The sequence below is a fragment of the Neoarius graeffei genome, chromosome 13 (assembly GCF_027579695.1).
Source record: "Neoarius graeffei isolate fNeoGra1 chromosome 13, fNeoGra1.pri, whole genome shotgun sequence".
In the NCBI taxonomy this organism is placed as follows: Eukaryota; Metazoa; Chordata; class Actinopteri; order Siluriformes; family Ariidae; genus Neoarius; species Neoarius graeffei.
In genome coordinates, this window is record NC_083581.1 from 66,973,442 (window position 1) to 66,992,265 (window position 18,824).

Sequence of the window (18,824 nt, forward strand, 5' to 3'; positions counted from 1 at the left end):
TCTTGCTGTGAGACAACAGCGCTAACCACCACACCACCGTGTCGCCTTTGCAGAAAATAACCTTTTTATTTTTAAAAAGTAATAAAAAATGAATGCAAAAATTCTATTTCATGAATTTTAATTTTACATAGAGTGGCACGGTGGTGTAGTGGTTAGCACTGTTGCCTCACAGCAAGAAGGTCCTGGGTTCGAGCCCAGCGGCCGGTGAGGGCCTTTCTGTGTGGAGTTTGCATGTTCTCCCCGTGTCCGCGTGGGTTTCCTCCGGGTGCTCCGGTTTCCCCCACAGTTCAAAGACATGCAGGTTAGGTTAACTGGTGACTCTAAATTGACCGTAGGTGTGAATGTGAGTGTGAATGGTTGTCTGTGTCTATGTGTCAGCCCTGTGATGACCTGGCGACTTGTCCAGGGTGTACCCCGCCTTTCGCCCGTAGTCAGCTGGGATAGGCTCCAGCTTGCCTGCGACACTGCACAGGATAAGCGGCTACAGATAATGGAGATATAAAACCACTACACCACCATGCCGCCCTGAATATCATCAGTTTTGAAAAAAAAAAATTAATGTATGTGGCAAGAGTAAGAATAATTTAAGCTTGTTTAATGGTTTGATCTGGCCCAAGCAATGAGGAGTCACCACAGCAAAATCAAGTCAGAACCCTTCTTACAAATATTGCTTTGACTTACCGAATGATTTATTAAAGTTCACAAACAAAGCTGGACTGCTTCGAAAACCTGTAGGCTAAATTTTAACAGATTTATGGAAGTGCGCTGATGGTTACCATGCACACACTCTAGAATGAGTGCTCGCAGTGTCTAGAACTGCGTTCTTTTGGGGGTCGCACTCGCGCACACTCATAGCCTGCCCTATCTTGTTGATTTTTTTTTCCTGTTCTTGCTTTCCCACGCACGCAAGATACAGACGCAGACGACCCAATCCCACCAAGATCCTCTTACCCTCTCTAATATCACAAGGCAAAGTTATCCAAGGCAAACATAAGTTGAAACTTTCTACTCTTTTGCTTTGGCTTATCGAATGATTTATTTTTAAAATCACAAACAAGGTAGGCTACAACTGCGCTGCTTCGAAAATGTAAATTTAACAGCTTCATGAAAGTGCGCTGATGGTTACCATGAAAAAAACGTGTCTACTGCACTGCGTTCCTCCCCCGAGTCACGTGCTCATTCGGTTTTGTGTTCTTGGTCTCAGAGCCGCGCTCACCAAACAGACACAGAAGACAGAATCAACGTTTAACATAATTAACAATGCACTTTTTACGGAGACGTTTTAATGTTATTCTTTATTTTTTTATCCAGTTAAATATTTAGTGTACAAATGTATTTTCAGCTCTTAAAAATGGCCAAGGTCCGGACCTCGGTGGCCTCATAGCTGGCTACGGCCATTGAACCAGGATAGCAGTACTGTTGGGTGTGAGGGATGGGCGCAGGCGTGAGATATTACGTAGATGAAAGCAAGCTGACCGAGTGACATTATTTATATGGGACTGGAATGATAGAGTGCTGTCAAGGATGACACCCAGACTCTTAACCTGGGGGGAGGGGGAAACTGAGGAGTTGTCAAAGGAAATGGAGAAACTGTTTATTTTTGAAAGGGTGGATTTAGTGCCAATGAGAAGGATCCCAGTTTTATCACTGTTAAGTTTAAGGAAGTTATGGGAGAACCAGGATCTGAGTTCCTGTAGACAATCGGAGAGGGAGGTGGGCAGGAGAGAGGAGGTGGGCTTGATAGACAGGTAGAGCTGGGTGTCATCCACATAGCAATGGAACTGGATGTTAAATTTACGGAAAATACTGCCAAGAGGGAGGAGGTAGATAATGAATAAGAGAGGTCCAAGCACAGAACCTTGGGGTACACCAGAAGAGAGGGGGAATGGTTGGGATGTGAATGTTTGGGCGGCACGGTGGTGTAGTGGTCAGCATGGTCACCTCACAGCAAGAAGGTTCTGGATTCGAACCCAGCGGCTGGCGAGGGCCTTTCTGTGTGGAGTTTGCATGTTCTCCCTGTGTCTGCGTGGGTTTCCTCCGGGTGCTCTGGTTTCCCCCACAGTCCAAAGACATGCAGTTAGGTTAACGTGGGGCGGCCTTGGGCTGAAGTGCCCTTGAGCAAGGTACTTAACCCCTGACTGCTCCCTGAGTGCTGTAGTGTGGCTGCCCACTGCTCTGGGTGTGTGCACGTGTGTTCACTGCTTCAGATGGGTTAAATGCACAGGTGTTTGAAGTGTGCATGTGACAAATAAAGGTTTCTTCTTCTACTTTCTTCTTCAGTTGGACCAACTGAGTGCGGCCAGAGAGATATGATTTAAACCAGTCCAGGGGCGTGTCTGATAGTCAAATAGCGGCTAAACTGTCAGTGAGGATGGTGTAAGAGATTGTGTCAAAGGCCGCACTCAAGTCGAGGAGGATGAGGATGGTAAGGAGTCCAGTGTCAGCAGCCAGTTATCTAAGACAGTTGTTCTCCTCGTTAATGATCTCAAAAGTTTTCAGACTAATTAGCATCTCTAGTTCATACTGTATATTTGAAGGTGTTTCAATAAAGCATCTAAGAACCTCAAAGAGTCAACACCGATTTACTCTGGTAAGTCATATATAAGGAATAAAACGTTCAAACCAGCTCAAAATATCAAACGGCAAAACTGACCTTTCACAGAACTGAAGAAAATATATCGACGTTTAGGAATGTATTACCAACTAGAATTAAGGCCTACATTAAATTCAAAATATAATTATTATCTATATTTTATATTTAACCCCTTGGCTGCCACCTATAATTAATTGTAATGTGCCGGGCATATAGGACAAAAATATGTCAAAACTGGGATATTTTGATAATCTTGTTCAGAACTTTATATTTTTATATTTGTATAGAAAAATCACAAAAGACACTGTTGTAGAGTAAAAATAACTTTAGTAATCAAAAACAACTTCAAAAACATCAAAAAAAAAAAATTTTTTTCGTGTCCGTTTCCGGTTGAGAGTATGTCGTGCGCATTCTGGCTGCCGCTTCTCACCGGAGCTTTTTTTATTTTATTTTTATTTTATTTCTTTTTCTATTTTCATTTTTTAATTTATTTTTTTCTGTGTGTTTTGTTTAGTTTGATGTTTGTTTGAGTGTTTTGTCCGCAGGTTGTGGTGTAGCTCCAGACCCAGTTTTGGGCGTCGGTTCCCTCCAGGTCTTGGTTCGCCGTGGGTGATGCCTGTGCTCCCAGCTGTGGACTGCAGTGAGCCTGTTGCTCATTTTGCATCGTGGTTGTCCAGCGCTCTGTGCTTTAGTGCTTGGCATGATGTTCCGAGCGATGTTGCTCAGTGGCGTCGCAGCGGATGTGCAGTCGGTTTGGGACACACCAGCGCTCTGCATGGCGGAGCTTCTCTGCTCGCTTTGTGGATCCATGGCGTGGTGTTCAAGCGATGTTGTTGACGGCGTCACGGCGGCGGTGCTGGAGATGTGGGACTGGTTTTCGTGTGCCTTTTGGTGGGACTGTGGCTGCTACACCACGGGAATTACATCCTGACCCCTACTCGGTGGACTTTTTACTTTTTATTATTATTTATTATTATTTTTATTTATTTTTTTCTTTGTCTATAATTGTAAAGCGTCCTTGGGTTTCTTGAAAGGCACTATATAAATTTAACTTATTATTATTATTAAAAAAAAAAACACAAGGCAATGGGTCTTGTCAATGAGAACCTGTCCATGAACATGAATTACTAGTACATGAAAACACAATGTACACCAAGTAACTGGGTACCATTTTTATGATGGTCTTTGGCATGACCCGACCGTGAATAGAACTCGCAATCGCCCAAGCGAGAGGCAGACACGCTAGCCACTAGGCCAACTTGCGGTAACATTCCACTCTGAAGTAAAAATAATGTGCCATGTAAGGTACATAAAAGGAGGTGTTTATGATGAGTAGCGTACGTCATAAGGCACAGCGGTAAAAGATTCCATGACGTACGTGACTCGTCCAAGGGCACTGAAGGGCTTAAATATAAAAAATATGCATATTTTACTTTTGTTTTTCTTTTTTGTGCTTGTATAGTTTGATGTTTGTTTTTTGTTTGAGTGGTTTGTCCGCCAGTTGTGGTGAAGCTCCGGACCCAGTTTTGGGTGTCTGTTCCCTTCAGGCCTTGGTGTGCCGTGGGTGATGCCTGTGCTCCTCGCTATGGACTGCAGTGAGCTCGCTGTTCTTTTAACATCGTGGTTGTTCAGCGCTCTGTGCGGCAGTGCTTCTGTGCTTGGTGCGGTGTTCTGAGCAATGTTGCCCGGTGGCTGTGCAGGTGGTTTGGGACGTACCAGCGCTCTGTATGACAGTACTTCTGTGCTCGCTTTGTGCTCGCATGGCGCGGTGTTCTGGGTGATGTTGCCTGGTGGCATTACGGCGGCTGTGGGATTTATCTTCGTGCTCCTTTTGGTGGGACTATGGTAGCTACACCATTGGAATTACATCCTGACCCTCTTTTGGTCGACTTTTTTTTTTTAACCCCCCAACTGTAAAGTGACCTTGGGTGTGAGAAAGGGGCTATATAAATTGAACTTATTATTATCTCAATATCCTCCTCTTAATCAGTTTTGTCAGTAACAGCATTGAGAGCGTAAGCTCGAAACAGCCTCGTGAACATGGCCACCATGACCTATGGTACACTTCCCACAAACCTCAGCGCCCTCTGTCTCCAGCCTATTAAGTACACCTGTCACTCATTTCCGCCTTAATCAGTTCCGCTCCTAAAACTTTACTCTCACTCACATTCAATGCAAAGTGTTTATCTCATGTCGTACTGAGCCATTTACTTTCTGCCTGCCAGTTCGCTATTTGACCTTTGTTTACGTTTTCCCTGACCTTGTCTCTTAGTCTCGCCTCCGACATTCCGTTTGCTGATCGACCGATCATCGCCTGTCTCTTTGACCACAACTCTAGTTTACTGTTTTGGCTTCGTCTGCAGTTTGCGAATTCTGCTCTCTCCTGCGCCTGCATCCTGACAAGTTTTGTTACATGAAATAATAAAGATAATAATATAACTGTAAAACCTTATTCCCTTCAATTTGCTTGGTTTCATTATCTTATATATTTAAGAAAGGGTGTGCAAACTTTTGAACTCAGTCGTAGCTGTGACTTGTATCTTGATTTTGCTGGTAATAACAAAAACTGTCTATTCACAAGAGAAGAGACGATTAAAAAAAAAAAAGCCAGGACGTGCTGGAGAAGCTTCTCACGGCAGGGATGAATACGCTTTTATCTTGACCTCTGTTTAAACCAAACTCCGGATGTACGAGGCAAAGGAAACAAACCCGTCATAAACTGCTCAACTGAAAACAAATACAAGACTTCAGGAAATAAACACAAAATCTTTCCAAGGTCTGACTGGAAAATACCTGAACTTTACATGACTTCACTGATCATGTAGCCTACAATGTTACTCGTCATCAGTGTGACTGGAATTCACCAAAGGGCTCAGCAACACGACAATATAATATAATATTACACAGACACGAGTGTTTTACTGGAAAATACGCCACTCGTATTTTTCATATGTGCTATATCTGGGACATTGAGAACTAAAACCAATGACATAAATCTCTATATGTCACTCATGAGGAAACTGATTAATTATTTCGATAAACCTGAGAACTTTTGTTCGTGAATGTGTCGATATAATAAAAAGAACATCACACAAGAAATAGCCCAGAGGGCCTCGGCCAGTACTTTCAAGACCTCGGTCACGGTATTTCACCATACGGACCGACCTTAAGCTGGCAAGTAATATATTTATTTTTTTCTTTACCAAATTCTAACAGAAAACGAGAACGCCCGAAAGGGAAAACCGAGCCGAGCCGCCATTTTGAATCCTCATTCACGGCTGTAATGCAAATTGCTTCCTCCTCGGTATACAAGTGCACTTCCATGGCAGGAAAAAAAGACTACATTTTGCCGCCTATGTAGTCCCCTATTTACAACCCCGATTCCAAAAAAGTTGGGACAAAGTACAAATTGTAAATAAAAACAGAATGCAAGAATTTACAAATCTCAAAAACTGATATTGTATTCACAATAGAACATAGACAACATATCAAATGTCGAAAGTGAGACATTTTGAAATTTCATGCCAAATATTGGCTCATTTGAAATTTCATGACAGCAACACATCTCAAAAAAGTTGGGACAGGGGCAATAAGAGGCTGGAAAAGTTAAAGGTACAAAAAAGGAACAGCTGGAGGACCAAATTGCAACTCATTAGGTCAATTGGCAATAGGTCATTAACATGACTGGGTATAAAAAGAGCATCTTGGAGTGGCAGCGGCTCTCAGAAGTAAAGATGGGAAGAGGATCACCAATCCCCCTAATTCTGCGCCGACAAACAGTGGAGCAATATCAGAAAGGAGTTCAACAGTGTAAAATTGCAAAGAGTTTGAACATATCATCATCTACAGTGCATAATATCATCAAAAGATTCAGAGAATCTGGAAGAATCTCTGTGCATAAGGGTCAAGGCCGGAAAACCATACTGGGTGCCCGTGATCTTCGGGCCCTTAGGCGGCACTGCATCACATACAGGCATGTTTCTGTATTGGAAATCACAAAATGGGCTCAGGAATATTTCCAGAGAACATTATCTGTGAACACAATTCACCGTGCCATCCACCGTTGCCAGCTAAAACTCTATAGTTCAAAGAAGGAGCCGTATCTAAACATGATCCAGAAGCGCAGACGTCTTCTCTGGGCCAAGGCTCATTTAAAATGGACTGTGGCAAAGTGGAAAACTGTTCTGTGGTCAGACGAATCAAAATTTGAAGTTCTTTATGGAAATCAGGGACGCCGTGTCATTCGGACTAAAGAGGAGAAGGACGACCCAAGTTGTTATCAGCGCTCAGTTCAGAAGCCTGCATCTCTGATGGTATGGGGTTGCATTAGTGCGTGTGGCATGGGCAGCTTACACATCTGGAAAGACACCATCAATGCTGAAAGGTATATCCAGGTTCTAGAGCAACATATGCTCCCATCCAGACGACGCCTCTTTCAGGAAAGACCTTGCATTTTCCAACATGACAATGCCAAACCACATACTGCATCAATTACAGCATCATGGCTGTGTAGAAGAAGGGTCCGGGTACTGAACTGGCCAGCCTGCAGTCCAGATCTTTCACCCATAGAAAACATTTGGCGCATCATAAAACGGAAGATACGACAAAAAAGACCTAAGACAGTTGAGCAACTAGAATCCTACATTAGACAAGAATGGGTTAACATTCCTATCCCTAAACTTGAGCAACTTGTCTCCTCAGTCCCCAGACATTTACAGACTGTTGTAAAGAGAAAAGGGGATGTCTCACAGTAGTAAGCATGGCCTTGTCCCAACTTTGAGATGTGTTGTTGTCATGAAATTTAAAATCACCTAATTTTTCTCTTTTAAATGATACATTTTCTCAGTTTAAACATTTGATATGTCATCTATGTTCTATTCTGAATAAAATATGCAATTTTGAAACTTCCACATCATTGCATTCCGTTTTTATTTACAATTTGTACTTTGTCCCAACTTTTTTGGAATCGGGGTTGTATACAAATAGGAGTCATTCAGGATTCAGCCATGTTTTTGCTTGGCGTTAGCAAGTTACAGGTTTTTAGCTTTCTCCTGAAATGTTTTATTTTATTCTCCTGAAATGTTTTATTTTAAAACATTTATTTTAAATGTTTTATTTTATTTATTTTAGTGAAGACTGTCGTTATCGCTATCCATGCTGTAAAATTAACGCTATTCTCCTGAGAAATGTGAAAATAAATGTTGACAAAAATTGCTACGATGTTTGTTGTTATAGTGAACGAGCGAGTCGCCAATCAGAGCGCAGGATTTGATGGAAACCGGACCGCAAAAAAAATAATTAACAGCTATTCCACGAAATCGAATCATACATGAGCTGATAGCCGACAAGGCGCGTAGCTCCGAGTTGTCTATAAACCATGTACGACGAGATTGAGTGGAATAACTGTTTTAGTCTATCCACATTCACTGGATTTTGAGAAACAGAGCATTTTTATTTTTTGCAAATTCGATAAATAAAAACTTTATACAAAGCGTTCAACAAAATCATTTCCGCTTAACAAACCAGCAAAATGACAGTAGCAACTTGTGAAAAATGTAATAATAATCATTCTTGAAAAAAAAATTCTTACTGCACATACTTTTATTCCATATTTTGTTGCTTTTTTTCTATTTTTTGGGGTTTTGTTTTTGAGTAGAGTTTTTATTTCATCCTCGGTTGTTTCAGCAACACGCGCCGCCATTTTGTTTTTCTCTCCTCACGGTATATGAGCTGATATCCTCGTAGTAGAGTGGCCAATCAGAGTGTGCGATTGCTCATATCCAGTGAATGTGGATAGAATAATTCCTGATATTTCACTTGTTGACGTCACTCCCAGTATTTTTTCACTGACCAAATGTGCGTTGTCAAAATAGTGAACCGATTCAAAATTAAAATTCTTTTGATTAACTTGTTTTATGTGTGTGTCTATATAATATAAAGAGCATTACAAAGTTGCGTGAAGATATGAAGTTTATCTGCTCGTGTTGAAAAATATTTCACTTGTTCACTTCGCTCACTCGTGATATATACATTCACCACTCGAAGATAAAGTTAATATCTTCGTGCGACTGTGTAATATCCTCTATATACTGTATATTATGATGAATGTTGTCATAATATACCTTTCTCAGATATTGTGATATCTTTTGATTGAACTTTTGTTTCTATAATTACAAACTGTTGGGAAACAGCTGATTTGATGTTACAATTTTTTGAGGTCCCAAATGGTGAGGCCACCAAGTGGCACAACACAAAAGCTTTTACCTTACCATCTGAAGATCTTAAGTTCAAATCCCATGAATGCCACAGCAATCCGTGGCCAGGAGTCCAAGAAATCAAAATTGCCCGTGGTCTCCCCAGCAATCATAGTGACATTAGCCAATTGTGGGCACTTCACATGTCTCAGAGGAAGCATGTGTTGGCCCTCACTCTCATCTAATTGAGTGGAACCCATTACAGTCAGTTCTGTGAGATGTACACGTCTAATATACAGTATATATATTAGACGTGTACATCTCACAGAACTGACTGTCCCTTGGGAGGACAATATGAAGGAGGCATTTGAACATAACAGAACACAGTATCAGCAGTTGTGTATTAGTTGTGAGGACAATGGGTGGGTGTGGTCGGTATGGCCAGTTGAGGTTGGCTGTAAGGGTGGCACGGTAGTGTAGTGGTTAGCGCTGTCGCCTCACAGCAAGAAGGTCCGGGTTCGAGCCCCGTGGCTGGCGAGGGCCTTTCTGTGTGGAGTTTGCATGTTCTCCCCGTGTCCGCGTGGGTTTCCTCCGGGTGCTCCGGTTTCCCCCACAGGCCAAAGACATGCAGGTTAGGTTAACTGGTGACTCTAAATTGACCGTAGGTGTGAACGTGAGTGTGAATGGTTGTCTGTGTCTATGTGTCAGCCCTGTGATGACCTGGCGACTTGTCCAGGGTGTACCCCGCCTTTCGCCCGTAGTCAGCTGGGATAGGCTCCAGCTTGCCTGCGACCCTGTAGAACAGGATAAAGCGGCTAGAGATAATGAGATGAGATGAATGAGTTTGGCTGTCATGGATTCCTGGGGAGTTCCATGACAGCCTTCCTCTCCAAACTTGGACTTGGCACACGAGCCATAACATCTGCTTCCAAGCAACTTTGTGTAGTAGCTGAAAAATCATCAAGGTGGATCTGGCTCAAAGCACATAACTTGTCAAATTATAAGACACCCCCTGATGGCTTTTTGCTGCTGGTGGCGCCAAGGATGGCAGTACCGTCTTAGCCACCAAAACTATGTATTCATCCCTGGTCAGCGGCTGATGAGGGGGGTGTCCAGCAGCTGTAGGCTGTATGTTTTTTCTGTTTTATATCTCCATTATCTGTAGCCGCTTATCCTGTGCAGTGTCGCAGGCAAGCTGGAGTCTATCCCAGCTGACTATGGGTGCGAGGTGGGGTATACCCTGGACAAGTCGCCAGGTCATCACAGGGCTGACACATAGACACAGACAACCATTCACACTCACATTCACACCTACGCTCAATTTAGAGTCACCAGTTAACCTAACCTGCATGTCTTTGGACTGTGGGGGAAACCGGAGCACCCGGAGGAAACCCACGCGGACACGGGGAGAACATGCAAACTCCGCACAGAAAGGCCCTCACCGGCCACGGGGCTCGAACCTGGACCTTCTTGCTGTGAGGCGACAGTGCTAACCACTACACCACCGTGCCACTCTATGTAAAATTAAAATTCATGAAACAGAATTTTTGAATTCATTTTTTATTACTTTTTAAAAATAAAAAGGTTATTTTCTGCAAAGGCGGCACGGTGGTGTGGTGGTTAGCGCTGTCGTCTCACAGCAAGAAGGTCCGGGTTCGAGCCCCGTGGCCGGCGAGGGCCTTTCTGTGCGGAGTTTGCATGTTCTCCCCGTGTCCGCGTGGGTTTCCTCCGGGTGCTCCGGTTTCCCCCACAGTCCAAAGACATGCAGGTTAGGTTAACTGGTGACTCTAAATTGACCGTAGGTGTGAATGTGAGTGTGAATGGTTGTCTGTGTCTATGTGTCAGCCCTGTGATGACCTGGCGACTTGTCCAGGGTGTACCCCGCCTTTCGCCCGTAGTCAGCTGGGATAGGCTCCAGCTTGCCTGCGACCCTGCAGAACAGGATAAAGCAGCTAGAGATAACGAGATGAGATGAGATAATTGAACTGGGTTTTTTTTTCATACAATACTGCTGTTTTGCTGGCAGTTTGTGCGCAAGCTTATACCGTATACTGTGTATCATAGAAACACCTTTCAGAATCGTTATACTATATTTTTATTCATATCACCACCTCTTATCCACCCTCAAGGGGCCTTTTTTTTTCAGAACCAGAAAATCGGAGCACTGTTTCTTTCACTTGTCACTAAGCTTTTTCGCTATATGGTTTTTGGCACCTGATCAAGATTACCAGGATTAGCTTCAACAGAACCTTATGGTACTCAGCGGGTGGGGCGAACAGTACTGTTAGATGCGGATTAAACAATGCACAACACCATAAACATGCCGACACAGTACTAAAGAACAGAGTTGTTGTTTCTAGCTCCGTGTCAGGAGTCTAGATTCATGGTTCAGTCTTTCATCGGTAATTTGGTTGCAGCTGATATGAGCTGGTTAACCAAACAAGCTGATCTAATAAAGGAACAATATGAATGATCACTCCTTCCAACACCGGTGTCACTAATGACACAAATGATTTTACGGTCGTCACTGTGAGTCGTCCAGTTCCTCTCAAATTGCTGAAAACTGAATACAAAACACAAGATCATTTGGCTCACGCTTTTGAAGAAAGTCCAGTGTTTTCCATCACAATTCAAGGTTTTAGAAATCAACAGTCGTAAACAGGAAATACTGTAAGAGAAGCCTTACGTCGAGGTCTCATATCCCAGTGCAGTTTTGACTAACAGCTGCCAGCTCTAAAGAAGGCAAACTTTGTTCTCACCTTGACTTCTGAAGTTCTCAAATTCACTGTGATAAGGAAAAACACAATCCTGCACCTGTGGTTACTGTCCTTTTCGAAATATACCTGTCCTTAGCTGCAACACGTTCATGAACTCTGTGGTATGTATGGACTGCTGGGAGATGATATGTGATATGTAGTATATTGTTCACAGATATTTCACAGTCAGAATGACTTACGCTTGTTGTCCCGTGCCCTGCGGCTCCTCTCGCGCTCCCTCTCCCTTCGCTGGCTCACAAGAGACTCCGTGCCCGTCTCCGTGTCCAGTCCATCCCGACTGCTCACCGCATTGGCACTAAACACACACACAAGTTTAAATGAAGCTAAAAAACCATAAGGAGAAATGTGATAATAGTTCTCAATGTGCATTGTCTGAGTGTTAAAAGTCATGTGAATACAGTTAGTCTTGTGTATTTCTCGTCCAGGTGAGAGTCTGAGATTATAACTGTTCATGGGGAGAAGTAACTTGGCCTTAGGTTGTGCAGCAATCAACACAGTACAGAAATGCAGTGTGTGTGTGTGTGTGTGTGTGTGTGTGTGTGTGTGTGTGTGTGTGTGAGAGAGAGAGAGAGAGAGAGAGAGAGAGAGAGAGAGAGAGAGAGAGAGAGAAGGGACAGGGGAAGGGAGAGAGAACAGACACAGAGAGAGGGGAAGAGAGGACAGGGGGAAGGAGAGAGAGAGGGGGAGGACAGACAGAGAGAGGGGGGAGGAGAGAGGGAGGACGGGGAAGGAGAGAGAGAGGGGACGGGGATGGGGGAGAGAGGAGAGAGAGAACAGAGACAGAGGGGCGAGAGAGAGAGGACAGGGGGAAGGAGAGAGAGAGGACGGGGGAAGGAGAGAGATGGAGAGAGAGGAGAGAGAGAACAGAGACAGAGGGGGAAGACAGAGAGAGAGAGAGGGGACGGGGAAGGAGAGAAGGGACGGGGACAAAGGGGGGGAGGAGAGAGAGAGGGGATGGAGAGAGAGAGAAAACAGAGATGGGGAGAGAGAGGACAGGGGAAGGAGAGAGAGGAGACAGAGGGGGACAAAGGGGGGAGGAGAGAGAGCAGGGGAGAAGAGAGAGAGGCGATGGAGAGAGAGAGAACAGAGACAGAGAAGGGGGAGAGAAGAGAGAGGGGGGACAGAGGATGGGGAGAGAGCATGCATGTCAACCTATACGGAATGTCCGTATTTTATATGGGTTTGATTCAATAAACGTAGTATACGGGCGTATAAATAAAGTTATACAGATTCTTTAAAAAAACTTCAATATTTATTTAGAGCTATAATCAATTCCCACGATGATAAACGTACTGTACAGCACAGACAGCCAGTAAAGAGTCTTATGAAATCGCGCGTTATCTTGTGGTAGCGAGACTTCGTTCCACTTTTGATCATGCGCACACCGCATTGCGAGAATCCCGCCAACCGGGAAGTCATAGACATATAAACATAGACGCCGCCTTCTGCGTAGAATCATACGTCATCCTCGCCGCCATATTGGATGTGGCAAAGTGGAGATTCTTCAACCGTCTCTGGTATAGCGTCTAGACAGTAGCCGAGAATAAAGATGCCTCATTCATGTGCTGCGTTTAACTGTACCAACAGGTTTACCGTCCAAACGAGATCACATGGGATTACCTTTCACAGGTGAGACTGGAAAAATACTTTGCATTCATTCTGAAGGTTTATTGTTATTAATATTGAATAAAAAGTAACTTGGATATATCATTGTTAATTATCATTCAAATTTTAGGTAAATTATTTTAATTTGCATCTTATACGGATTTTATAAGGGAAATACGGATTTTGGAGGTTGGCTATACAGGTTTGATTGACCAAAGGTTGACATGTATGAGAGAGAGAGAACAGAGACAGAGAAGGGGGAGAGAAGAGAGAGGGGGAGAGAATGGGGAGAGAGAACAGAGACAGAGAAGGGGGGAGAGAGAGAGAGATGGGGAGAGAATGGGGAGAGAGAACAGAGACACAGAAGGGGGGAGAGGAGAAAGGGGGGACAGAGAGAGAGAGAATGGGGAGAGAGAGAACAGAGACAGAGAAGGGGGAGAGAAGAGAGGGGGGGACAGAGGGGGGGAGAGGATGGGGAGAGAGAACAGAGACAGAGAAGGGGGGAGAGGAGAGAGAGGGGGGAGAGAGAGAGAGATGGGGAGAGAGAACAGAGACAGAGAAGGGGGGAGAGGAGAAAGGGGGGACAGAGAGAGATGGGGAGAGAGAGAACAGAGACAGAGAAGGGGGGAGAGGAGAAAGGGGGGACAGAGAGAGAGAGAATGGGGAGAGAGAGAACAGAGACAGAAAGGGAGAAGGGGAGAGGAGAGAGAGGGGGGACAGAGAGAGAGAGATGGGGAGAGAGAACAGAGACAGAAAGGGAGAAGGGGAGAGGAGAGAGAGGATGGGGAGAGAGAGAACAGAGACAGAGAAGGGGGGAGAGGAGAAAGGGGGGACAGAGAGAGAGAGAATGGGGAGAGAGAGAACAGAGACAGAAAGGGAGAGGGGAGAGGAGAGAGAGGATGGGGAGAGAGAGAGAGAACAGAGACAGAGAAGGGGGGAGAGGAGAGAGAGGGGGGACAGAGAGAGAGGGGGGAGAGGAGAGATAGAGAGAACAGAGACAGAAAGGGAGAGGGGGAGAGGAGAGAGAGAGGGAGAGAGAGGGAGGATGTGCCGCAGGGATGATTATTCTATCAAAGCTTGTGGAATGCTGCTCAGGGCTGGAGAGAAACCTGAGGCTGGTGAGAACTCCGTCCGAGTCTCTGCACATAAACCCAAGAAGAGTCAGGAAATAAATAAATAAGCTGCTTCCTTATTTATTACTATTACAGCATTTTAACACCTGCAGCACCTCATGTGTTGCAGAGTATTTCTTTGCAGAGTATTTTCTTTTTCTTCAGCCCTCACCCACCTGGAGAAAAAAAAAAAGACTCGTATGTCAGAATGCTGTTCATAGACTTCAGCTCAGCATTCAACACAATCATTCCGCAGCAGCTCATTCATAAACTGGACCAGCTGGGACTCAACACCTCCCTGTGCAACTGGCTGCACAACTGGCTTCCTGACGGGGAGACCACAGGCTGTACGGGTCGGCAGCAACTCCTCCAGCATCATCACGTTGAACACGGGGGCCCCCACCTCTTCACTCTGCTGACCCACGACTGCACACTAACATCCAGCTCAACTCTCTTCATCAAGTTTGCGGATGACACGACTGTAGTGCGTCTCATCAACAATGGCGATGAGACAATCTACAGGAGTGAGGTGAGCCGCCTGGCCATGTGGTACAAGGACAACAATCTCCGCCTGAACATGGAGAAGACGAAGGAGATTGTTGTGGACTTCAGGAGAGCGCACACCCAGCATGCTCCACCATCTATCGACGGTGCTGCAGTGGAAGGGTGAGCAGCACCAAGTTTCTGGGTGTGCACATCTCTGAAGACCTGTCCTGGAACAACAACACTGCATCGCTGGCCAAAAAAGCCCAACAGCGTCTGTACTTCCTTTGCAAACTGAGGAGAACAAGAGCCCCGACCCCCATCATGCACACATTCTACAGAGGCACCATCGAGAACATCCTGACCAGCTGCATCACCGTGTGGTACGGCGCCTGCACCGTGTCCTGCTGCAAGACTCTGCAGCGCATCGTGGGAGCAGCTGAGAGGATCATTGGTGTCTCTCTCCCTTCTCTAATGGATATCTATAACTCCCGCCTCACCCGCAAAGCCATCAGGATTGCAGGTGACCCCACCCACCCATCTCACAGCCTCTTCAGCCTGCTGCCGTCAGGGAGGAGACTGCGGAGTCTCCGGGCCAAAACCAGCAGGCTCAAGGACAGTTTCTTCCACCAGGCGGTCAGGAGGCTCAACTCCTCCCTGTTCTGCCCCTCCGCCCCCCTCTGCCCCCTGCCACAGATTCTGTTCTCACACCCCCCTGCCCCCCCTTCAGCATCTGACATGTCACCCTCACAGTTCCCACCCCCCCAACACACACACATATATATATATAGAGAGAGAGTGATTCCACGCTTATGGGTACTGAAATGGGGACATGAACTTATTTTTAAAAATTCACCTAAAACCATTTCTTTTTTTACCATCAGGTCACAAAACATGTAATCTTTAATGAATGATATGTTAAAAGATAACTTTAATTTTCTGAGATGTAATAAAAACATATTTATATGCCAAAGTCAGAACGTAACAGAAGTGTTGTGGACATATATATTCTCAATTTTAGCAATGTAGAATTACTTTTTGAAACATAGGAAGGTGATGTTTTAGCAAATATAATTAATAAACATGTGTAGTAGAATAAACATACACATTCTTTCAATAAGATGAACATGGTATATAGCTAGATTGTAATTAATTTGTAACAGACGCGAGATGGACAATCGTAACAGAAGTAATGTAACAGACATCATTTTGGAACTCATAGGCTTGACTTTGGCATATAAATATGTTTTTATTACATCTCAGAAAATTAAAGTTATCTTTTAACATATCATTCATTAAAGATTACATGTTTTGTGACCTGATGGTAAAAAAAGAAATGGTTTTAGGTGAATAAGTTCATGTCCCCATTTCAGTACCCATAAGCGTGGAATCACTCATATATATATATATATATATATATATATATATATATATATATATATACACACACACACATCTCATCTCATTATCTCTAGCCGCTTTATCCTGTTCTACAGGGTCGCAGGCGAGCTGGAGCCTATCCCAGCTGACTACGGGTGAAAGGCGGGGTACACCCTGGACAAGTCGCCAGGTCATCACAGGGCTGACACATAGACACAGACAACCAGTCACACTCACATTCACACCTACGGTCAATTTAGAGTCACCAGTTAACCTAACCTGCATGTCTTTGGACTGTGGGGGAAACCGGAGCACCCGGAGGAAACCCACGCGGACACGGGGAGAACATGCAAACTCCGCACAGAAAGGCCCTCGCCGGCCCCGGGGCTCGAACCCAGGACCTTCTTGCTGTGAGGCGACAGCGCTAACCACTACACCACCGTGCCGCCCTCTATATATACAGTGGTGCTTGAAAGTTTGTGAACCCTTTAGAATTTTCTATATTTCTGCATAAATATGACCTAAAACATCATCAGATTTTCACACAAGTCTTAAAAGTAGATAAAGAGAACCCAGTTAAACAAATGAGACAAAAATATTATACTTGGTCATTTATTTATTGAGGAAAATGATCCAATATTACATATCTGTGAGCGGCAAAAGTATGTGAACCTCTAGGATTAGCAGTTAATTTGAAGGTGAAATTAGAGTCAGGTGTTTTCAATCAGTGGGATGACAATCAGGTGTGAGTGGGCACCCTGTTTTATTTAAAGAACAGGGATCTATCAAAGTCTGATCTTCACAACACATGTTTGTGGAAGTGTATCATGGCACGAACAAAGGAGATTTCTGAGGACCTCAGAAAAAGCGTTGTTGATGCTTATCAGGCTGGAAAAGGTTACAAAACCATCTCTAAAGAGTTTGGACTCCACCAATCCACAGTCAGACAGATTGTGTACAAATGGAGGAAATTCAAGACCATTGTTACCCTCCCCAGGAGTGGTCGACCAACAAAGATCACTCCAAGGGCAAGGCGTGTAATAGTCGGCGAGGTCACAAAGGACCCCAGGGTAACTTTTAAGCAACTGTAGGCCTCTCTCACATTGGCTAATGTTAATGTTCATGAGTCCACCATCAGGAGAACACTGAACAATAATGGTGTGCATGGCAGGGTTGCAAGGAGAAAGCCACTGCTCTCCAAAAAGGACATTGCTGCTCGTCTGCAGTTTGCTAAAGATCACGTGGACAAGCCAGAAGGCTATTGGAAAAATGTTTTGTGGACGGATGAGACCAAAATAGAACTTTTTGGTTTAAATGAGAAGCGTTATGTTTGGAGAAAGAAAAACGCTGCATTCCAGCATAAGAACCTTATCCCGTCTGTGAAACATGCTGGTGGTAGTATCATGGTTTGGACCTGTTTTGCTGCATCTGGGCCAGGACGGCTTGCCATCATTGATGGAACAATGAATTCTGAATTATACCAGCGAATTCTAAAGGAAAATATCAGGACATCTGTCCATGAACTGAATCTCAAGAGAAGGTGGGTCATGCAGCAAGACAACGACCCGAAGCACAGAAGTTGTTCTACCAAAGAATGGTTAAAGAAGAATAAAGTTAATGTTTTGGAATGGCCAAGTCAAAGTCCTAACCTTAATCCAATCGAAATGTTGTGGAAGGACCTGAAGCGAGCAGTTCATGTGAGGAAACCCACCAACATCCCAGAGTTGAAGCTGTTCTGTACTATGGAGGAATGGGCTAAAATTCCTCCAAGCCGGTGTGCAGGACTGATCAACAGTTACCGGAAATGTTTAGTTGCAGTTATTGCTGCACAAGGGGGTCACACCAGATACTGAAAGCAAAGGTTCACATACTTTTGCCCCTCACAGATATGTAATATTGGATCATTTTCCTCAATAAATAAATGACCAAGTATAATATTTTTGTCTCATTTGTTTAACTGGGTTCTCTTTATCTACTTTTAGGACTTGTGTGAAAATCTGATGATGTTTTAGGTCATATTTATGCAGAAATATAGAAAATTCTAAAGGGTTCACAAACTTTCAAGCACCACTGTGTATATATATATATATATATATATATATATATATATATATATATATATATATACACACACTCTCAACGTTCATTAACACACTGAACTCAGGGACTGCACATTTCACTTTACCTCGCTCATTTGCACTATTCCGCACTACCTCATCTTAATAGCTATCAGTTTGTTTATTCTGCTTATCTCATGTTTACCTGCTATACCTCAAGTGCCCTTGAATGTTTATTTGCTTCAATGTGTGTGTGCGCGCGCGTGTGTATATATAGTATATATGAGTGTTTAGTCTATGTCTAGTTCTTATCTAGAGCGTTTATATTGTTTGTATTGTTTATTTCAATTATTCTATTTTTATTTATTGCATTGCCTGTTTGCACCGTGGGTCAGAGAGGACTGTAATTTCATCTGTGCTGTATGTCGAGCATGTATAGCATATTTGACAATAAAGTTGACTTGACTTGTTTAGACAGGTTTGAGGAATACACCTGTACTCGGGTCTGCACCAAACAGCTCACTCCCAACCGGCCAAAACCTGAAGATCTTCATCTGCATTCGAAACAGTTTTATAAAGGTCTGCACTGAATGATCTAAAAGAAAATACCGTATTGGCTCGAA

At 44.0% G+C, this 18,824-nt stretch overlaps 1 protein-coding gene across 1 annotated transcript in view; it reads right to left on the reverse strand.

Annotated features, from left to right (window-relative positions):
- dvl1a (dishevelled segment polarity protein 1a) overlaps positions 1-18,824 on the reverse strand; it is a 211,324-nt gene that overhangs the window by 49,046 nt on the left and 143,454 nt on the right. Inside the window, exon 4 of the mRNA XM_060938375.1 lies at positions 11,744-11,859. Within this exon, the coding sequence (XP_060794358.1) occupies positions 11,744-11,859 (116 nt within the window). The remainder of the gene's footprint in view (positions 1-11,743; positions 11,860-18,824) is intronic.